The sequence below is a fragment of the Canis lupus genome, chromosome 27 (genome assembly GCF_048164855.1).
Source record: "Canis lupus baileyi chromosome 27, mCanLup2.hap1, whole genome shotgun sequence".
Lineage (NCBI taxonomy): Eukaryota > Metazoa > Chordata > Mammalia > Carnivora > Canidae > Canis > Canis lupus.
The window spans coordinates 26,153,714-26,173,299 of NC_132864.1; the positions used below are offsets into that span (position 1 = coordinate 26,153,714).

The 19,586-nt window shown below is 46.6% G+C and overlaps 1 protein-coding gene across 1 annotated transcript in view; it reads left to right on the plus strand.

Moving 5' to 3' along the window:
* Positions 1-19,586, plus strand: part of MYO18B (myosin XVIIIB) — a gene marked incomplete at its 5' end in the record, with an annotated part of 242,336 nt that overhangs the window by 93,338 nt on the left and 129,412 nt on the right. The window contains 5 exons of the mRNA XM_072801883.1: positions 1,707-1,835; positions 4,046-4,189; positions 5,169-5,258; positions 18,509-18,628; positions 18,938-19,046. Coding sequence (XP_072657984.1) covers positions 1,707-1,835; positions 4,046-4,189; positions 5,169-5,258; positions 18,509-18,628; positions 18,938-19,046 — 592 coding nt within the window. The remainder of the gene's footprint in view (positions 1-1,706; positions 1,836-4,045; positions 4,190-5,168; positions 5,259-18,508; positions 18,629-18,937; positions 19,047-19,586) is intronic.

The window sequence follows — 19,586 nt, forward strand, 5'->3', positions numbered from 1 at the left end:
GAAATTAATACAGTCATTATTGAGGCAATCTGATAGGTAATGAGTCAATCGTGTCTTTATTTCAATGAGGCTAATTGTCTTGGTGGCTCTGGTGGATATGAAGTGTTCTGTAAGGCCAGGGAAGGTTGCAAAACAGAGTTCGCGCGGATTGGACGTGCAAATTCTCATTTTCCCGTGGGGGGAGGGTTCGCTGTGGGATAGGTAGAGTGGTCTCCATTACAGCAAATAGGTTTAGGGGAATGGCCAATCGATGGATACCCTTTGTTCCACCTGGAATCAAATTGCAATTCAACCCCAAGCTTCAGACGTTTATATCATAGCGAAGGAGGAAATGAAGCTTCATGTTGACAATGAGGATGGGGTACTGGAGGTGAACTTGGCTTTGCAGCTCACCAGCTATGTGAACTGGAGTCAATTACATAATCTCCCCAGGCCAATAGATTCCTCATAAGGTTGTTTTTTTTTTATTATTATTAAAATGGGACATAGGAGAAAGAGCTTTGAAAAACCTAGATGCCATGCAAATGTTAATTGCATTCAGTGGTAACTGTAGTCTGGAGTTAGGCAGAGGGAAATAGGCCTGCTGTTGCCACTTGCTAGTGGAGGGTTGTGGGGGGAATGCCATTTTTAGCTTTAATGTCTCCTTCCATAAAGTGGGGGGATCACAATAACCGCCATATAGGATTGTGCGTGTGAAGTACTTTCCTTGCATGTATCAAGTGGTTGGTTCTGATCCATAACATTGGTTGATAAAGCGCCCCATTGCTTGATAATATCGCTGATTAACATATTATCACTGATTAATCCAGTGCCCCTGGAGAAATTGAACATCTTTGGGGGTGATAAGCCACATCTGGCAAAGAAATACATCAGGCTGGTTACAGAAATGAGCAGCAGCTGGGCATCTGAAAAGTGACCCCTTCGCCTGTCACTGACTCAAGTCCCCGGCCATTAGGGCATCTTTCCTTTGCCTCTAGTGGGGTGACACAGATTATGGCTACCTTAGCACACTGGCCAGATCAGGTCCGGCCCCAAAGCATCAGGTTCTCAGAAAATCCCTCTGCATGTCCTGCAGTCTATGGAAGGCGGCCCTGCAGGGTGCCGAGGAGGCATTGATCACTCTGCTGCAGAGGGACCTCCATCCATTATTGATGAGCAGAGGCCTGGAAACTATGGACTGCAAGCTGTTTTTCTGTTAGCTACCTGAGCACCTCATGTAGATGGCACCAGCCTGGCCCCCTCCTCTCTTAGCCCAGGAGGGCTGCCCTCAGCTCCCCAACATCCTCTGCCCCTCCTTTTAAAGTAGGACCAAGTATTTCGAGGGCACTGTTTCTTTCAGACAGTTGGCAGCTCTTCCCAGAAAGAATGCACATTTCCAGGCCTGACACTAAACCCAGGGATTTCATCAGCTTTCCTGGGGTGAAGCCTGGGATTGTGTGTTTCCCACACTCTCCAGGCAGTCCTGGTGCACAGAGACTTTTAGGCCAAGTCTCCTAGCTGTGGTGTTCAAGCAAACATGTGCCTGGGTCCCTTGAGGATCATGTTAAAATGTCGCTCTGGTTCATCAGGTCTGGGGTGGGGTCCCAGATTCTGCATTTCTAACAGGCTCCTCAGTGGTGACAATGCTGCTCATGGGGCCGTGCTCTGAGCATCCAGAAGCTAGAAGAAGGGAAAGAGGAGTCACCTGCCACCTTCTCTCCTTCCAGGTTTTCCTCAAGGCAGGCGTGGTCTCTAGGCTTGAGAGGCAGCGGGAGAAGCTGGCGTCTCACAGGATCCTTTTATTCCAGGCGGCTTGTAAGGGCTTTCTGTCTCGGCAGGAATTCAAAAAGCTGAAGGTATGGTGGCTAGCGTGCCTCGTCATCCCTGCAGAGGTGTGAGATCCGGGCAAAGCAGCATCCGAGCTGATCTGGGGGCTGCGATCTCACGCTTCTCACACTTGCGCTGGTGCATGAAACCCTAAAGGATATTACTAACATGCACTTGCAGATCCAGTGGGTCTGGGGTGAGCACAGGGCTCTGCAGGTCTCCCATGATGGTGCCAGCGCTGCTGGTCCACAGGCTTACCCTGAATGGCAGGACTTTAAAGTGACACTTTGTAAGATGTTGTGATTGTCTCTAGGACATTGACGTCAAATTATCAATGATGTCAGACTTGATCTGGATATCATGGGGCGGTCCAAGCCCTGCTTGGTTTGTTATGGCCTCCACTTGTTCCATCTCTGGAGAAGTTGGCTTTCATGGGTCAGTGGGCAGGGCATGACAGGACCGGGCCACCGAGGCTTAGGGGACCCAAGTTCAGAGTTCAGAGTCCGCAATCCTGAGCCACCCTGGGCTACTATCCTCTGAGACCTTTGGAGACTGCACTTCCCTGTTGCTTGAGCAATGGAAAAAAAAAAGGCAGCACAGCTTTGACAAATAAGAACTATGCTTGAATCTCACTTCCACCACTTAGTAGCTGGGTCAAGGTGAAATGGGGTCGTGTGCACTTAGCATGGTACGTGCCGTAGAGCAGCTACTCGATAAATGCTAGTTGCTGTTACCTTAGTATCCTCATTACTAAGTACTACTAGCACGCAGTCTCATTACATGCACTTCCAGTTTATGTGAATCTGTAAATTCAAGTATACTTACTTGGCAAATGCAAGAACATTAATAATTGAAATATTGTGGGCGAACCCACTGACCCACTGCTCTCCAGTAGCTTATGCCCTTGGAATTATTTAGAATAGAGGTTAATTAAGACCCGAGATTCTTCCTGCACCCAGGCTGCAGGGGTGCAAATCCCAACCCCATAGCTGGGCAGCTGTATGGTGCTGAGCACCTGAGCGTGCCGCTCTGTGCCTCAGCTTCCCCATCTGTAAAATGGACATGACAGTAACGCCTCCATTCCTGGGGCTGTGGTGTGAACTGAGCTAAGTCTGTGAGGTGCTCAGCATGCTGCCTGGCCTGTAGGGAGAGCCGTACCGCTGTGCAAGCATTGGCTCTCATGATGGTGATGATGGGGACGGATCTTCTGGCTTGGTAGGCAACATGGTTCCCACCTGAGACATGAATGAATGTGGCCGGTGGACCTCCAAGGGTGGTCCCCAGGCCAACAGTATCCATGCCAACCTGGCATCTGTTAGCCATGCACATTCTCGGGCCCCACTCAGACTTACTGAATCAGACCCTCTGGGGGCAGAGCCCAGCATCTGTGTTTTAACAAACTCTTCTGGCACTTGTGAGGCACACTCGGGTTTGAGAAGCCTGGGATTTGTGTTTAAATTCACTTAAAGTGATACCTAGCCCCTAAATATCACCATGAGACATAATTATGGCCATTGTGTCTTGTGGGCAATTGCAGGGATATTCAATGATTTGCCTTTCATGGTGGCTTCTGAATCTAAGCCCCATACAAGGTGTTGCTGTATAATATTTTGGACTCCTCTTCCTCTTCTTCTTAGGTCATGCAAAATTATATTGTGGCATAACATCCAATGCCCAGAGCCCAACTTGATGAGAAGAGGCTTTCAAAACAATTTTTTAAAATTTAACAACATTTTTATTTACTTTTTCTTTTTTTAATTTATTTTTAATTTATTTTTTGTGTATTTTTTATCGGAGTTTGATTTGCCAACATATAGTATAACACCCAGTGCTCATCCTGTCAAGTGCCCCCCTCTGTGTCCGTCACCCAGTCACCCCATCCACCCACCCAACTCTCCTTCCACTACCCCTTGTTCGTTTCCCAGAGTTAGGAGTCTTTCATATTTACTTTTGCTGAATAGAGTCGACACCCGGTGTTACGTTAGTTTCAGGCGTACAACATGGTGATTCAAGTCTATATGTTGTGCTCGGCTCACAGGCACAGCTACCAGCTGTCACTATGCAGCGCTATTATGGCACCATTGAAAAGAACCTCTTAAAATTTTTAAGTTACCCAATCTCTTCCATTAGCCATGAGCCCACTTTTTCCATCCCTTTTGCCATCCCCTTGCTCTCTTTCCTTCACCTTCCCTGGGTTGGGAAGGGCTCCCCTCAAGTTTCTGACCTCTTCTCCCTGCAGATTCACCGACTGGCCTCACAGTGCATCCAGAAGAATGTGGCTGTGTTCCTGGCGGTCAAGGACTGGTCATGGTGGCAGCTGCTCGGTTCCCTCCGGCCGCTGCTGAGCTCCACTATTGGAGACGAGCAGCTCCATGCCAAGGAGGTCAGTCCACGTGGCAGGCAGGGCGCCGGGTGGCCGCTCCTTCTTTGCACCCTCATGTTAGTGCTTGCGTCCGGACCCAGTGTCTCCACCCTGCAGATTCTTGATTTAGAAATGCTCTGCCCATCAGCCCTCACTGCCCTTTTCCAGATATCCCTTGGCTTCCATCAATGCAGACATAGACCACCCTCTGTCCCATGTCTGGCTACACTGTAGACTTGTTGGTGTTAGATACCCCATTACCACCCAGCGGCACATGGACACCTACTATCCATCCCAGAGAAACTTGGTGGTGGGATCCTTGAGTCCTTGATCTCTTTGCCTCTTGGAGAACACTCCTCTTGCTGTCTCTTCTACCCTGGTAGCGCCCGCCTTCTACAGTACCCACGTCGATTGCTTTCTGGTTTATCTTTGCTGTTGTTTATTCTTGCAGAATTAGTCAATTCACCCATGCATGCAGACTTTCTTTCTCTCATACACAAAAAATAGCATACTGTTCATATGCTTCTGCCGCTGGCATATTACACTTAGCAATATATTTTGGGAGTCATGCCGTGTCCCATTTCGCAGAGGTCTCCCTGGTTCTCTCTCCACGACAGCCTAGGACCCTTTTCTGTGTACATTCCATAGTTCACCCCAACAGTCTTCTGTGGGTGCACATCGAGGCAGCTCCTGATGGCAGTACTGCAAACATAACACTGAGCCATTGACAGAAGAGCGGTCTCAGAGAGGGTGAAGGGCCCAGGGCACCATCTCACTCAGGCATTCCCAGTCCCAGGTTAAACAATGGACTCATTCTGAGGATTTGCATTCAGCCCCTAGACTGGGAGGTTGAGATTCAGAAATGGGGAATGAGCTGAGCATCTGGACATCATCAGTTGGGTTGACAGAACCACTACTCCATTCCCCAGCTGCTCTTAACCCGCGTGGGACCTCTGCCTCTGCTCCAGGATGGTTTCTGTTAAAGTGTTTGTTTTTGTAGGAGGAGCTTACGATGCTGAGACAGAAGCTAGAAAAATCGGAAAAGTCCCGGAATGAACTCCGGCAGAATGCAGACCTGCTAGAGAGCAAGGTACTGCATCCCTCCTGTGTGGGGTCCCTGGGTGGGACGAGGTTGACCAGGGAGGTGATGATGTGCCCGGCACTGTGCTAAGTACTTTACAAGCCTCCTCAAAATAGCCCTGGGTGTGTGTGTGGGGGGGTGGGGGTGGCATGCAGACCTTGTCCCCATTTTGCAAAGGAGGAGACTGAAGTTCTGGGAAATTACATCTCTTCCTAAGGTCACACACCTAGCATGTGTAGCACTGAGATGCAAACTCGTATCACCTGACTCCAAGGGGAAGAATTTCTCATGTAAGTCATGAAAGCACAAATCACAAGGGAAAAATTGACAAATTTGACTCTATGAGAGTAATCAACTTCTGTTTATCAAAGCGTAAGATGAAGACACACCGCATACTAGGCCATGAAATTTGCAATACATATAACTGGCAAAGAGTATGTGGACATGTAAAGAACTTTCTTGAATCAATTGGAAAAAGAAAAAGCACTCCAGTAGGGGAAAAAATGGGCAAAAAGAGGAATCGGCAGGTCCCAAGAGGGGAACTCTTGTGTCAAGAGTTCAAACATCCTGGAATTCAAATGGCCAGTAGTCTCATGAAAAGATGCTTAAGGTAAGTAAGCAATCAGGAAATGCAAATTAACACCACAATAGGTACCATTTCTCACCTCAAATTGGCAAAATCCAAGGCTGAGTTGCCATGTGTTGGCAAGGATGTATAGCAGCAGGAATTCATATGCTGCTGTGGGAGTGTAAATTGATCTCTTCACTCTTGAACAACCCAACTTTGTCTCTGAACAAGATGATCCTGTCCATACACCATGCTCCAGCAATTCCATTTTGTGTGTATATGCAAGAGAATCTCTCTCATTTATATAAGAAGAGACACGAAGAAGTATATAGGAGTGGCTTTGTCATGCTGAAGAAATGTAAACACCCAAATGGGAGTCTATCAATAAGAAAATGAACACATTTTGTTAGGTGAAAAATTGAGTTGCCAAAAGTAAAAATGAATAAAGAGGCAGAAAACTATGGTCCACGGGCTGAACCCAGTTGACTACATTTTTGTTTTTGTTTTTGTTTTTGTGAAGAAAGTTTTATTGGCACACAGCCACACCCATTCATTTGTGTGCAGTCTCTGGTGGCTTTCATGCCACAATGACAGAGCTGAGAAGTCGTGACAGAGAATCTATGATCTACAAAGACTAAACATATTTACTATCTGGCTCTTTATAGAAAAAATTTCCTGACCCTTCCACAAAAGGTACATGGATCTACATGGATTGCCCTTGAAAACATAGCACTGAAGACAAATGATTTAGGTTATGAAAGAATACTTAAAATATGATATCAGATGTATTAATTTTTTAAATATGCAGAATAATACTGTATATTGAGTGGGGACATTTGCCTTATGGTGTGAAGCTATTTAATGGAAATAATAGCACCAAATTCAGAGTGGTGGTCACCTCTCGGGGGTGGAAAGGGACATGTAATTGGAGATTACGTTGTGGGGTGAGGGTATGACCATTTGCTCACGTCCTCTATCCTTAGTGGGGTGTTGAGTTCACGGACTGAGGATAAGGATGGGAGCCAGACGGTCCCTGCCCCCAAGGGGACTACAGAAAATTCCAGATTCCTAAACAGATCCATATAATATATATGTGGGTCACGGTCAAAGAGCCGTGGATAGATCAAGGAAGAGTTGTTCATGGAAACTTGCTGTTCTGCTTAGTTTTTCAGAGCCTGGACTCAAGTAAGTCGCGTGCATAGGGCATGAAATTTAAAGGGGTGCCAAAAACTCAGCAAGATAAATCATATTTCAGTGCAGTATCTTTTAAAATGTAAATTAATGCAAAAAAAATCCATGATGAGCCAAATACCAAAATTTCAAATAAACACAGGACTGGTGGGCCGGGATTAAGGTGAGGCAAGTAAGGCAGTCGGCACAGTGGGATCCTGTCTTCATTTAAATTTTTGATGTTTTATTCATCATGGATTTTGGCATTAATTTTGACGTTCTTAAATATTGCATTAGAATGTTATTTATCTCGGTTTCTGAGTTTCTTGGCACTCCCTAAAATTTTGCACCCTGGGTGAGTGCTTTGCCCATCTCATCCTTAGTCCTAGGTAGTTTACAGGGGCCTACTGAAGTTCAAAGGAAGTCCAGTTATTCATCCCTTGAGCAAATATGTGTGAGCATCTTCCATGTACCAGGCATTCAGCTGGCCACCTCAGATACAGCTAGGGAGAAGGCAAAAATCCCTGTCCTCACGAGGTCCCCAGGCCAACTGAGGAAGACAGACCACAAGTAAATAAACAAGCAAACTATTTTTGGATGGTACAGTGCTGTAGATATTAAGCAGAGGGAGGTGATGGTCAGAGGGGAGGTGGCTATTTTTTGTCTAAGTGTCCAGGAAAGCTTCCATGCACTGAGATGTTTGAGTCTAGTTCTGAATCATTTGGCATAGCCATCTATGTGCAGATCTGGGGAAAAGAGTAGAAGTGACAAGTGCAAAGGTCCTGAGGCAACTTGGGACTATATTCATCAATTTAGAGCAAAACTGGAGCTTTCCACACCTGTGGGCCCGTGTTGCTATTATTACAATAATGTTGCTTGGTTTGGTTTATGGATAGTGGTGGCTATAATTGGGTTTATGATCAAGCCAACAGAACACCTTCTCTTTCCTATGTGGACAGCCTGAGCTGACCCTGGCTGGCTCACAAGGGGACATGTATGAAGTTTGGGGGGGCAGGCTATCTCTTTTCTGTCCTTTCTCATTCTCCTTATAATTGTGTCCACTCTCCCCACCAAGGGTTCTCTGTCTGAGTCCCATGGGCAAGGAAGAGGCAGGGACTCCTAGAAGGGACAGTCGTATCACAGCGAGTTAGGTGAGGGTGGGTGGAAAGGCTGTACCACAGGTATGCCCTCTTGGGCAAAATACTGTAAGGAGGAGAGGAAATGGCACACAAGCCCCTCACCCCCAGTCTCATTGAAGGCTCTAGAGAGCATGCAGCCTGACCTCTCTTGCAGGGAGTAGCATTGGTAGAGCGGCAGAAGCAAAAAATCAGAGAGCTCTGCGTGGGTTGGGAATATTGGTGACTTCCCTATAGAAACTCCTTCCCACTGAGCTGACATTTCATACAGTAATTCATCACAAACTGTCAAGTCAGACTTGGGGGCTTGGGGGGTGCCTCAGCTGCTGGGGGAGACTGGAGAGAGTGATGAGGTTAGCATCATTAAGCATCATTAACAGCTTGGGCTACAGCTTATGCCACGCTGGGAGAAGGAAGGGAGGGGGCCAGGCTTCTGAGACCTGAACTGAGCATTCAAAGTATCAGCACCTGCACGATATTCTACTCAGGTTCTCTATGTCTTTGTGTTGTATGCGGTTATAAAAAGAGGTATAGGGCCTGGGAAAAGTAGGATATAGTTTAAAAGCTAAGAAAGTCAGAGCAACGGGAAGGAAGAGTTGAAGAGTGCATCCAACCAGAGGAAGACTTAGGAAATAGAAATCTACTGTTGAACCTTAGACTTGCTCTCACTTCACAGACTTTGCATGGGCTGTTCTCTCCACCCTCCTCCCCTGGTTAATGCCTGGTCATCCCTTTTCACCCAGTTCAGGTGGTTCTTCTACCTTTTTTTCTTTTTTTTAAAGATTTATTTACTTATTTGACAGAGAGAGAGAGAGCACAAGCAGGGGGAGCAGGAGAGGGAGTGGGAGAAGCAAGCTCTCTGCTGAGCAGGAAGCGTAATGCAGGGCTCAATCCCAGGCAGAAGGCAGATGCTCAACCAACTGAGCCACTCAAGTGCCCAGTTCGGCTCCTACCATATGTGATCCCGGAGCCCTGTGCTTCCCACCACTGCACTGATGGGTGTGTTCTAACTGAGGCCGCAAGAGCAGGGGTGTGTCTTGTTCATCATATTGGCCCAGTCCCTGGTGCACAGTAAACACAAAATGGAGCCATGAAAGGTGAACTGAAATGTTGACACTGAGCTTCTTAGCAACCAAAGCAAAGAGGGAAGCAAGATATTAAGATATTCCAAAGACATGTTGTCCCCCAAGTTAGACACACACACACACACACACACACACACACACACACCTGTTGCTTGAGATAATCCTAATTTTCCCTGGTATGGAAATATCAGAGAAGTTCCTTCTATGAGTCCTCATGAAAAGGGGTACTAAGTAACCTGGCAAAGTACCACTTCAGGGATGTTCGTACAGTGAATAGAAGAGGGGTGCTTTTGCGGACATCGTCTTGAACTACAAACCAAGGTTATGACATCAGTTCCCTAAAGAATTCAAATAGGAGGCAAAACAGCTTTATTCAGGAAGCACATTTGAGTGGACCAAATGTTATGGTTTCTTCCTCCTCCTATTCAGATTCTCTCCCCACCCTCTTCTTCCTTTGTAAACTTTATATTAAGGTCCAACATACAAAAAAGCACACACCTCATAAGTATACAGCTCAATGAGTTTTCACAAACTGAACACACCAAGGCAATCAACAGCCATGTGGAGACACAGAACATTCCCAGCTCCCTTCAAACCCACCCTCGTGGCCCTTTCAGCCACTACCCTCCAAGGGTAACCACTGAACTGACTTCTAGCAATATCGATGGGGTTTTTTACCCCCTATTTTTTAAACTTTACCTAAATGCAATCAAATGTGTGTACCCATTTGTGTGGTTTCTTTCATGTGACATTGTTTGTGACAATCATCCATGTTATGGGCAGTTGTGGCTTGCTCATTGTCACTGCCGTATAGCGTGCTATCATGTGTATATAGCACTACTGATTCATTCTATTCTAAATGAACATTTGGTTATTTCCAGCTTTAAACTCTTATGAATAAGCCTGCCGTGAACATCCTTCCACACATCTTTTGGTGCACAGATCATGCATTTTCTTTTAAGAAATCACTAGGAATGGAATTGCTAGGTTTTAAGTTCTTTCTATTTTGGGTTTTAATTGATACAAACAGTTTGCTCAATTATATGTATCAATTTATCTTCCCATGGCAATGGGTGAGCATTCCAGTTGCTCCACACTCTTACCAGCACTTGGTATTATCCTTTTCAGTTAGCAATATTGTTGGGCATGCAGTAATCCAACATCATGATTTTAATTTGCAGCTTTTCATATGTTTTTGGCTGCTTGTTACCCTCTTTGGCAAAGTGGTCTTTCAAGTCTTTTGGCCATTTTCTACTGCTTTTCTTATTGATTTGTAGCAACCCTTCATATACCGTGGATATAAGTTCAGTTGTTGGATGTATGTGGCACAGATCTCTTCCTCTGCTCTTTGGCTTGCCTTTTTTTGGATGCAGTAATTAGAAGATTTATCTTCTGAAGTCCCAAGATTCTCTCTGTCAAAGGGCTAAGAAGAGATCAAAGGACTTCAGAACTCCCAAACCTATCAATGGCAATAGATACATTTCTTTGCTTTAATAATGTATTTTATTGATTCCCAATGCACATTATTTCTCACCTTTCCACTTCTCTGTGATTGTGATGCATCTTGAAAATCACTGGCACCTTCCACTAAAAATTGGTAGCACTTTCTTTTCTTATTTCTATAGTGGTGCATCTTATAATCAGAGGCAGCTCAGATTTGGTGAAATGTAGCATACTGGAGCCCAAGTAAGATTTTCTTTGAAGAAAGGTCTTTAATTCTTTTCCCTCCACCAAAAAGCTACTTTGATTTTTTTTTTAATGGTTGCTTTTATACTGTGAAGTGCATCAGAATCACCTGGGCGGGGCGGGGGTGGGGAGCTATGTACCCTGTAGCTTCCCCATCCCATCTCCTGTGGATTTGACCCAGGAGGGAATCTTGGGGAGGGGAGTCTTTCACTGCTTCATTTAATGAGCCCCAAGGTGAACTCTTAGACTATAGTTGCTGGTCCCCAGCCCTAGAGATTCTGAGTTAGTAGGCGTGGAGTGGCTCTGGAGATTCTGAATGTCTCATGAGCTGTCAGATGATGCTGAACCTGCTGGTCTGGGGGCCACACTTAGGGAACAGGTACAAGGCATCCCCTTGCATGTGGTCTACTTTCTTCCGAGAGTACCTGGTAAAGGTTAGGAGGCAGATATTCCTTCAGGCCATGTGTGCATCCTGAAGACACCCCTGGCCCTATTCACGGCCTCTGAACCCCACCCGCTTGTCTCCGTAGGAGGGGGGAAACAATTGATAGAAATGTTGCTAAAACATGTTGTGCCTCATCAGTGGAAACTCCCTTTGACTAGGCTTATTAAAAAGACAACATTATTGCAAAATGATTTAAGTGCTTCATTTGCAAAGGAGCAGAAGAGGAGATGAGAAGCCTCCAGGAAGCTGGCTATAAATATTCTTCAAGCGTGCAAAATCTGCCTCGATGCAAAGTGGGGTTTTTTATTTTCGCAAGAAAGCAGGTCTTTCTTCTTATAGGAATTTCCTATAGGGAACACATGGAGAAAAATGAGAATGGGGTGTTTTCTTCCCTCTCTGGAGTATCTTCTGGGTTTTCCCTAAGACTTTATTTATAGCAAAAGACAGGTCTGTGCACTCCGGATGTCTGGTATCGTTAGCTTGAGACATTTCACTTTTTGTTAAGGAATGGCCAAGAGAGGATCCATGGGATCCACCAGGATATGGTTTAGGTCAGAAAGTCCATTTGCAAGGTGCTGAGGAGTTTGGCCCTGGCTAGTCACAAGCGTGGCCAGCAGGAGCTAAGTTCCAGGAGGTAAGGGAAGTGATTTGTGACTGAGTCTAGATCATCTACCAAGTCTTCCGACTCTTCGTGCTCTGCTAAGACTGGGTGGGGACTGGGTGTGGCAGCTCTGTAATCCCCAGGAGACTAAACCAGCCAGGTTGCCTATCTACCTCAGGATATTAGAGCCTCTTGAGCCTTAGCTGCTGGGACATTCTGGGGAGAGTGTCCTACTGATAGAAAGCTGGCTGCAGAGGTTCTATGGCCACAGTGTGGGCATAGTCCCAGATGACCACCATGGGCTTAGCTAAAGCCCCACAGAGGAGTGCACAGTTGGAATGCTCTGCATGCCTCAGTTTCCCCCAGGGCCACAATGTCTTCTTTACCTACTTTGTAACACAAATGAAAATACTAGGGACTGTATTTTAAGTACAGGTTAAGGGATGGATGTGATGTCCTGACTTGGTGTGTCTGGTCCAGGAGCAGAGGGTGGATCAGGACGGCTGGCTTTGGGCCCTCACTGCTACGGGACTCTGAGCCTTTGTGTCATTATCAGCAACATGGTGACAGTGATGACTCCATATTCTTCTCCACAGGGTGGTGTGTGGAGGTGCATATAAAGTAATTATTACACTGTCTCTTACACAGCAAGACTTCGCACATTGCCACCATTGCTAACATATATGTGATTGTGTCTTAGCTATTTCTCTACCCCTCAAAGAATTCAATGCCAATGGAATGAATGAATGAAATAATAGTGGATTTAGTAATTAGAGAAATACGAAATGAGCAATGTGTCCGTGCCAGTGTTGTGACACATCCTTTACCTGCTTTATCTCATTTTACCATCAAATCAAACCATAAGGAAGGTATCATTAGTTACCCCTATGTTTTAGATGGGTACAGTGAAGACCAGAGAGGTGAAGTGATTTGTCCAATATCACACAGCTGGTGAGTAGCAGAGCTGGGCTTTGACCCTGGGTCTGGCTGACTCCAAACAGGCTGTGATGGAGGAAGAGCACCTCCTTGGACTGGGAATCAGGTCAGGGAGTGGCTCATCCTTCAAGATGAACCGGAGCTGGCCAGGTGACAAGGTAGAGAAGCATTCCAGGTAAAGGGCACAGCAAGAACCAGACTGAGATCGAGGACCTGTGCTGGCAGTTGTGGTTCTGGTGGTTGGAGGGTGTCGGGTGCATGGGGAGGTGATGGAGTGGGGCCAGTCCTTGAAGCCGGCTTAGATCACAGTGGCTGTGAGAATCTTATTAGAGGTTTGAACTCCATCCTGAAGATGGGGGCTGGCCCCAAAGTATTTCCAAGGTGGGAGATGTAGGGAACAGCGTCCAAGGAGTTATTTCCTCTTGAAGACCCCTTCGAAAGCTCATGAAAACCACTCTCCCCACAAGGCCAGTCAGTGATGTGTCATCCCCTGTGTTCTGCTCTGAGGCATGACATTTCTCCCAGCGTGGCCCCATGACCAGTTCCCACAGACGTGCTAGAGGCTGTCTGTCCCTCCCTTTGTCCTTGGCTCCCGCAGAATTTTTATGGATTTTTTGAGCTCCCGAGAGGCAGTTTGATGGTGTAGTCAGGAGTGAAGGCTCTCAAGCCAGGCTGCCTCGATTCACGTCCAGCTATGCCACTGGCTGGCTGGGTGTCCTCGGGTCCCTGGTGCCTCAGGTCCTCATCTGGAATGCCGAGATGTCTGGACCTAGCTCCTGGTGCTGCTGCGAAGGTTCTGTGGGTTACCCTGTGCCAGGCTCGTGGTGAGCGTTGTGTAGTAGTGACGACGATTAAGGTAACTGTTACCATCACCTAGGAGCAGGTGGTGTATCTGTCTGGGAAGAAAAATCCACAGGCAGAGCTTGAACTGCTGCCCAGAGTGAGTCTCTGGGGAACCCTAGAGCCTGCCACTAAGCCACAGAATTGTTCTGAATTTCCCCTAATGACTGAAGCAGCTTTGAGGGCAGATACCGTGAGATTGAAGCCGTGGCTTAATCTCCTTGACAAGCAAACAGCGCACCAGCCAGCTGGCTCTGCAGTTGGATAGACCTTTTGTCTATTGATTTATCCCCCTCCCCCACCCCACTTTTTCTGATTTTATTTTCCATTTTCTCTCTTAATCACTCAGGTTGATGAGGATGGGGATGGGGCTTGCCTTACACTAGGGGTTCATAAAACTCCCTTTGGCCATGGCCCCAGAGGGGTGGTTGATCTTGTCTTTGAGCTGCATGCAGCTGGATGTTTTATACTTCCTTCCCCATCCACTACTTCCTGAGGATCATCTACGACTCTTGCACTGCTGACCCCCAGGGGCTTGGGGGGTGAGGGATTGAATTAGACAGTGGATGTAGGGACAGGACAGCATTGTAATTATGAGTCAGGACCTGGGACTCAGGCTGTCTGAGCCAGACTCCCCGTGGGACCTATCAGCCATGACTTTGAACAAATCATTTCACCACTCAATGCCTCAGTTTCCTATTCTGTGAACAGGGAATGACAAAAATGTCTCTTTCCAGCATTCAGTGAGGGTGAGCTATTACTCCTACAAGGGTTTATAATGAACTGATTCTTTTCATCAAATCGAAAAGTAGAGGAAGACAGGGAAAGGCCACTGCTCACTCTCTATAGATAAGTTTTTTTTTTTTAAGATTTTTATTTATTTATTCATGAGAGACACACAGAGAGGCAGAGACACAGGCAGAGGGAGAAGCAGGCTCCCTGCAGGGAGCCTGATGCGGGACTAGATTCCAGGACTCAGGATCACGATCTGAGTCGAAGGCAGACACTCAACCACTAAGCCACCCAGGTGTCCCGATTTGGGGAGTTTTGAGAGCTCTTGTATATTAAGAGCCGAGGACAGGGTTGGGTTCAGATATATGGGTGCTCCACATGTGTTTTAATCTCCCCAACTCAGCGGGCAGATCCTTGAAAGCAGGGCCTGGCACACAGTCGGTGCTCACATAATGAATGACAAGTGACAGTGACAGCCCAGTGGGTCCCATTTGTGCTCAGCATTTAACGTCCATCAAAATTTTTTGTTACCTGCTGTTTCGCTCAAAGTGGAAATGATGCCAGTGAGCAGGATATATATTATTTCTATTTGACTCTATGCAAAATGTACAGAAAATTCATTCACTTCTGTCCCCTTCTCCCTGGCAGACCTTTGGAGTCATTGTCCCTAAGTAGAAAGAGAGTTTCTGATGATTTGGCTTAAGTGGTGGATCCAGGGAGGTTTTCGGAATAATTTCTAGTTAATTGGTCCTTGAGTAATCCGCAAGGACCCTTCTGGGTTTGCAAACTAGGCTCTCTCCTCGTTAAATTGGTTTTCATTTTATATTCACCTAATGGCTCTGGGCGTGGTGCCCACCCCTCACCTCTATGGATGAAGCCCTCGGGCCCTGAATGTAGGAAGGGAGAGGGGTTTGGGGGCAGGGGTAGGTCAGGGGCTACTTGTCTCTGTGAAAAGCGTCTGTCATGTCCCTAATTTGAAAGCACTAATTTTCCTTTGGGCTCCAGACTTGGGTTGTGTAGAACTCAAAATTAATGCATTAAATTAATTTTGTGCTCCCTTTGCTCAGGCTGATTAGCAAAAATTAAATTTCACACTAATTGGCTAAGGCGGAGAGAACACCATCCTGGTGTTCGGGATCAATGGTGATCACAGGGATGGGGAGGTGGGGGTGAGGGGCATGATGTGGGGTGTTCCCGAATTGCACCAGCCTGTATTCCGTGCCCGCTGCAAATGATCACTCCTCCAATGCCAGTGCTGTAGTGTGCCTGGACGTAAGCCAATGTAACCCATCGAAAGCCAAGCATGAAGCCAAGATTAGGAAGAGATACTGCCAATTTCTATGGCAATAATTCTTAAACTCGGTTGCGCTTAAGAATAACCGTGGAGTGCATTGAAATTCAGATCCCGGGGTCTCACTGCAGACTACGGTGTGGGCGTTCTGGGAATCCGGGGCTCTGTGTTTTAACGACCATCTCAGGGGACTGCAAAAGTGTTTCCCCAGAACACTTAAAAGATAGCAATATAAGGATCCACAAAAGAAGCCCCACCCCAGAGACAGCCAGGAACACCCTGGGGGAGCCCCTGCTTTGTTAAGTGGTGGCCATTGCTTGGACAAGAGGCGTCTGGGCTCAAGTCCCAGCTCTGTCATTCACTTGCTATGTGACTTTGGAATGCTCCTCCTAAGCCTCCTTTATTCCCCGTTTCTGTTGAAATGCGTGTTTTGGTCTGAGCCAGTCACTGGTGTGATCACCAAGAAGCCAATGGGCTGGAGGAGGGAAGAAGAAGGTGGGTGGCACAGAATGTTCCGGAGCAGCAACCCTCATATTTGTAGCTCGATTTTGGGGGATTATTTTTTTTAAAGAGATTTATTTTGGTTTTTCCGATTACAAAAGTTGATACAAAAAAAATCAACAATCAGAAATGCATCACAAGGAAATTAGTGTCCCCTGTGAGCCCACCCTCTAGGAAAAAAAAATCCCTATGAACAGTTCAGGAGTGCCTTTTTCTGTGCAGATACAAACCAAACAAAAATGGGTACATGCCAGACATTCTATTCTGCAACTTTGCTTTTTCTCCCCCCACCGTTGATAGATCTTGGGGCCTTTTTTTTTTTTCCCATGTCAAAATGTATGGATCCTCATCCTTCTCCTTCATGGGGCAGAGGAATGATTTTTATTTTATTATTATTATTTTTTAATAATAAATTTATTTTTTATTGGTGTTCAATTTCAGAGGAATGATTTTTGAGACCACCTGTGAGCTGGTGGTATTGATAGCAACTAGCTCCAGAGGGCCTCTGGATTCCATGCTGGAGGGGCCACTTTGCATCTGTGGCAACTCCCATGGCCACTCCTCCGTGTCATGCACAGAGTCTGAAGGCAGAGTCAAGTGTTTAGACATCTTCTTGCAACATTAATGGCATCAGATGGGAAGGCCAACAGGACAACAGGCATTACCTAAATGCAGCGCTTTTTCTAGCTCAGGGGAGGACAGGCCCAGAGAGGAAGAGATTTATCCCAGGTCATATGATATGTTAATTGTTGTGTCTGGACCTGAACCCCATACCTTTTTTTTTTTCTTTCCCTGTCTCTTGACCACTGTCCTCCATGGAGGGAGGCGCTGTCTCCTGTGCAATCCTTCTGTGTAAGGTCATGTCTGAGCCACTTTACTCATAAACAGTCCACTTATCTGTGTCTTTCCTCACTTGCTTTGGCATATCCTTGCACCTGGAAGGCTGCACTTTGGAACAATAATAGCACAGGAGCCTTGACCCATCTGGCGTCTGTCGTTGGTCATTGATGGGAAAAAAAAAGTCAGCGCGAGTGGGAATTCATTAAAATATAAGCATTTTTATTTTTTGCCTCGAAACAGGACTTCCTGAATTCACTGCATTTCTGTGGTAGATGCCCGGCTTTTAGAGTATGAGCAACTGACTCAAGACCCGCTTCTTCCTTTCTTAAATCATCCCCTCAACGCACGACTACGTGATTTCCAGTTTTGATTTCATTAAAGCAGAGCAAATGGCAGAGTAGTTTGATTGCAGAAAACTAATTTTTTAAATTCTGGGGTTTTTTCCCCCCATAGTTTTTGTACCTGCAACTATTTGAAAAAATAGGTATATTTTATTTTAATTTCTGTATGGATTTTATTTATTCATGAAAGACAGAAAGAGAGAGAGGGAAGCAGACTGAGGGAAAAGCAGGCTCCCTGAGGAGCGAGGAGCCCGACATGGGGCTTGATCCTAGAACCCTGGGATCACGACCTGAGCCTAAGGCAGACACTTAACCTGACTGGCCACCCAGGTGCCCAACATAGATGTATTTTAATTCGAATTTTAAGAGTTTTAAGAAGCAACTCACCTGTATTCATTTCTTCTGATGCATTCCACCTAATTTTCATGGAATCTCCTTGCCTGATCATATTTTTTTCTGCATATGTAACAGCTAATTAATCAGTAGTTATGGCAGAAATGCAACAGGCACAAATGGATAGGGCACACGCAGCTGATGCTGCGTGCGCATGGCTATCCCCTGATAGAGGCATGAAGACCATGGGGAACCATAGAGAGGTTTTCTAGCTGAGAGCACCCCTATGTGGTGGGCACCTGTGTGTCTTACTGAGGGTAGCCTGTTGGTCCGTCCAGCACGATGGCTCACTGAAGGATGGGTAAGGAGAGTTTCTGCTAGAGCATCTTTTTAAAGTGAGCACTTACTGTGTGTGCCAGCACTGTGCTAAGCTGTATGTGGATTATCTCATTTAATTCTCAAGACAATTCTATAAGTTATCCCCCCCTCCTCAAAAGTTGAGAAAACTGAGAATCAGGTAGGCATCCTGCCTGGTTCAAAGTCACACGGCAGGTAAGCGCTGGGCCAAGAATTCTAACACAGCAAGACCAATAAAATTCTGACATCCACGCTCTCAACCACCTCATTACCCTGAGAGGTCGTTTTGCTATGAGAGCTGGTGATTTGTCCCAGGGTGGTCCTGTGGAGGGTGCCTGGGGGAAGAAGGGTTGGTGGCCCCCCACGAGTGACCCTGCTCTAACCCTCTTCCTTCCAGATTGCTGATTTGACTACTGAGCTCGCAGATGAACACTTCAAAGGGGATGTGGCCTGCCAGGTGTTGGAGAGTGAGAGGGCAGAGCGGCAACGTGCCTTCCGGGAGGTCCAGGAACTGAAGGTGGGTGTTCCCTGGGTGGGGGCGGTGTGTGTGTGACTGAGCAAGGTGGCTGGGAGTGCTTGGGCCTGCCCTCCTCCCCATCTGCTCACACGTGGGGCAGTAAGCCTAAGCCAGATGTGCAGCTTACTGACTTCCACGTTCAAGGCCCTGGAGAGCATTTGGGTCTTCCTAAGGCTTGGCCTCGGTGGTGCCCTGGATGAACACTGCACAGGGGGTAGACAGTCCCTGGCTATGGAGGCGCCACGGGGGAGATGGCCAGGCCCAGGCTCTCTGGATCTCTAGTTTGACACGTCGAGGCCTTTCTTCCAGAGCAAGTATGAGCAAGTCCAGAAGAATTTGGGGGAAGTACAGAAGCAGCTGGAAGAAGCCCAGCAGAAAATTCAGCTGAGTGACTTGGGAAGGAGCCACACAGGAGGGGGTGAGCAAACTGGGACCCTTGGGGTTAGCTGTGGGTGGAAATTGCTGTTTGTTCCATTCATTCGTCCATTCGTCCATTCATTCATTCATTCATTCATTCATTCATTCATACACACTGAGCACTTCCTATGCTCTAGACACTGCCTTAGGGGCTGACGCTTTGGCAGAGCCAGCAGACCTGGCCCCACCATCCTCCTGGAACTTCCTATCTAGTGCAGGCCTGAAACAAAGAACCCGACAATATCCCAAACAGTAAATTATCAAAATGAGACAGGTACAGTTTAGTAATAATGCAAAGAATGATAAAAAAAAATGGCTCTATGACAAGGCACCTTTATAATTATATGAATTCTTTTAAAGATTTTATTTATTTATTCATGAGAGACACACAGAGAGGCAGAGACACAGATAGGGGGAGAAGCAGCCTCCATGCAGGGAGCCCGATGTGTGACTCGATCCTGAGTCTCCAGGATCAGACCCTGGGCCGAAGGTGGCGCTAAACTGCTGAGCCACCCGGGCTGCCCTAATTATATGAATTTTA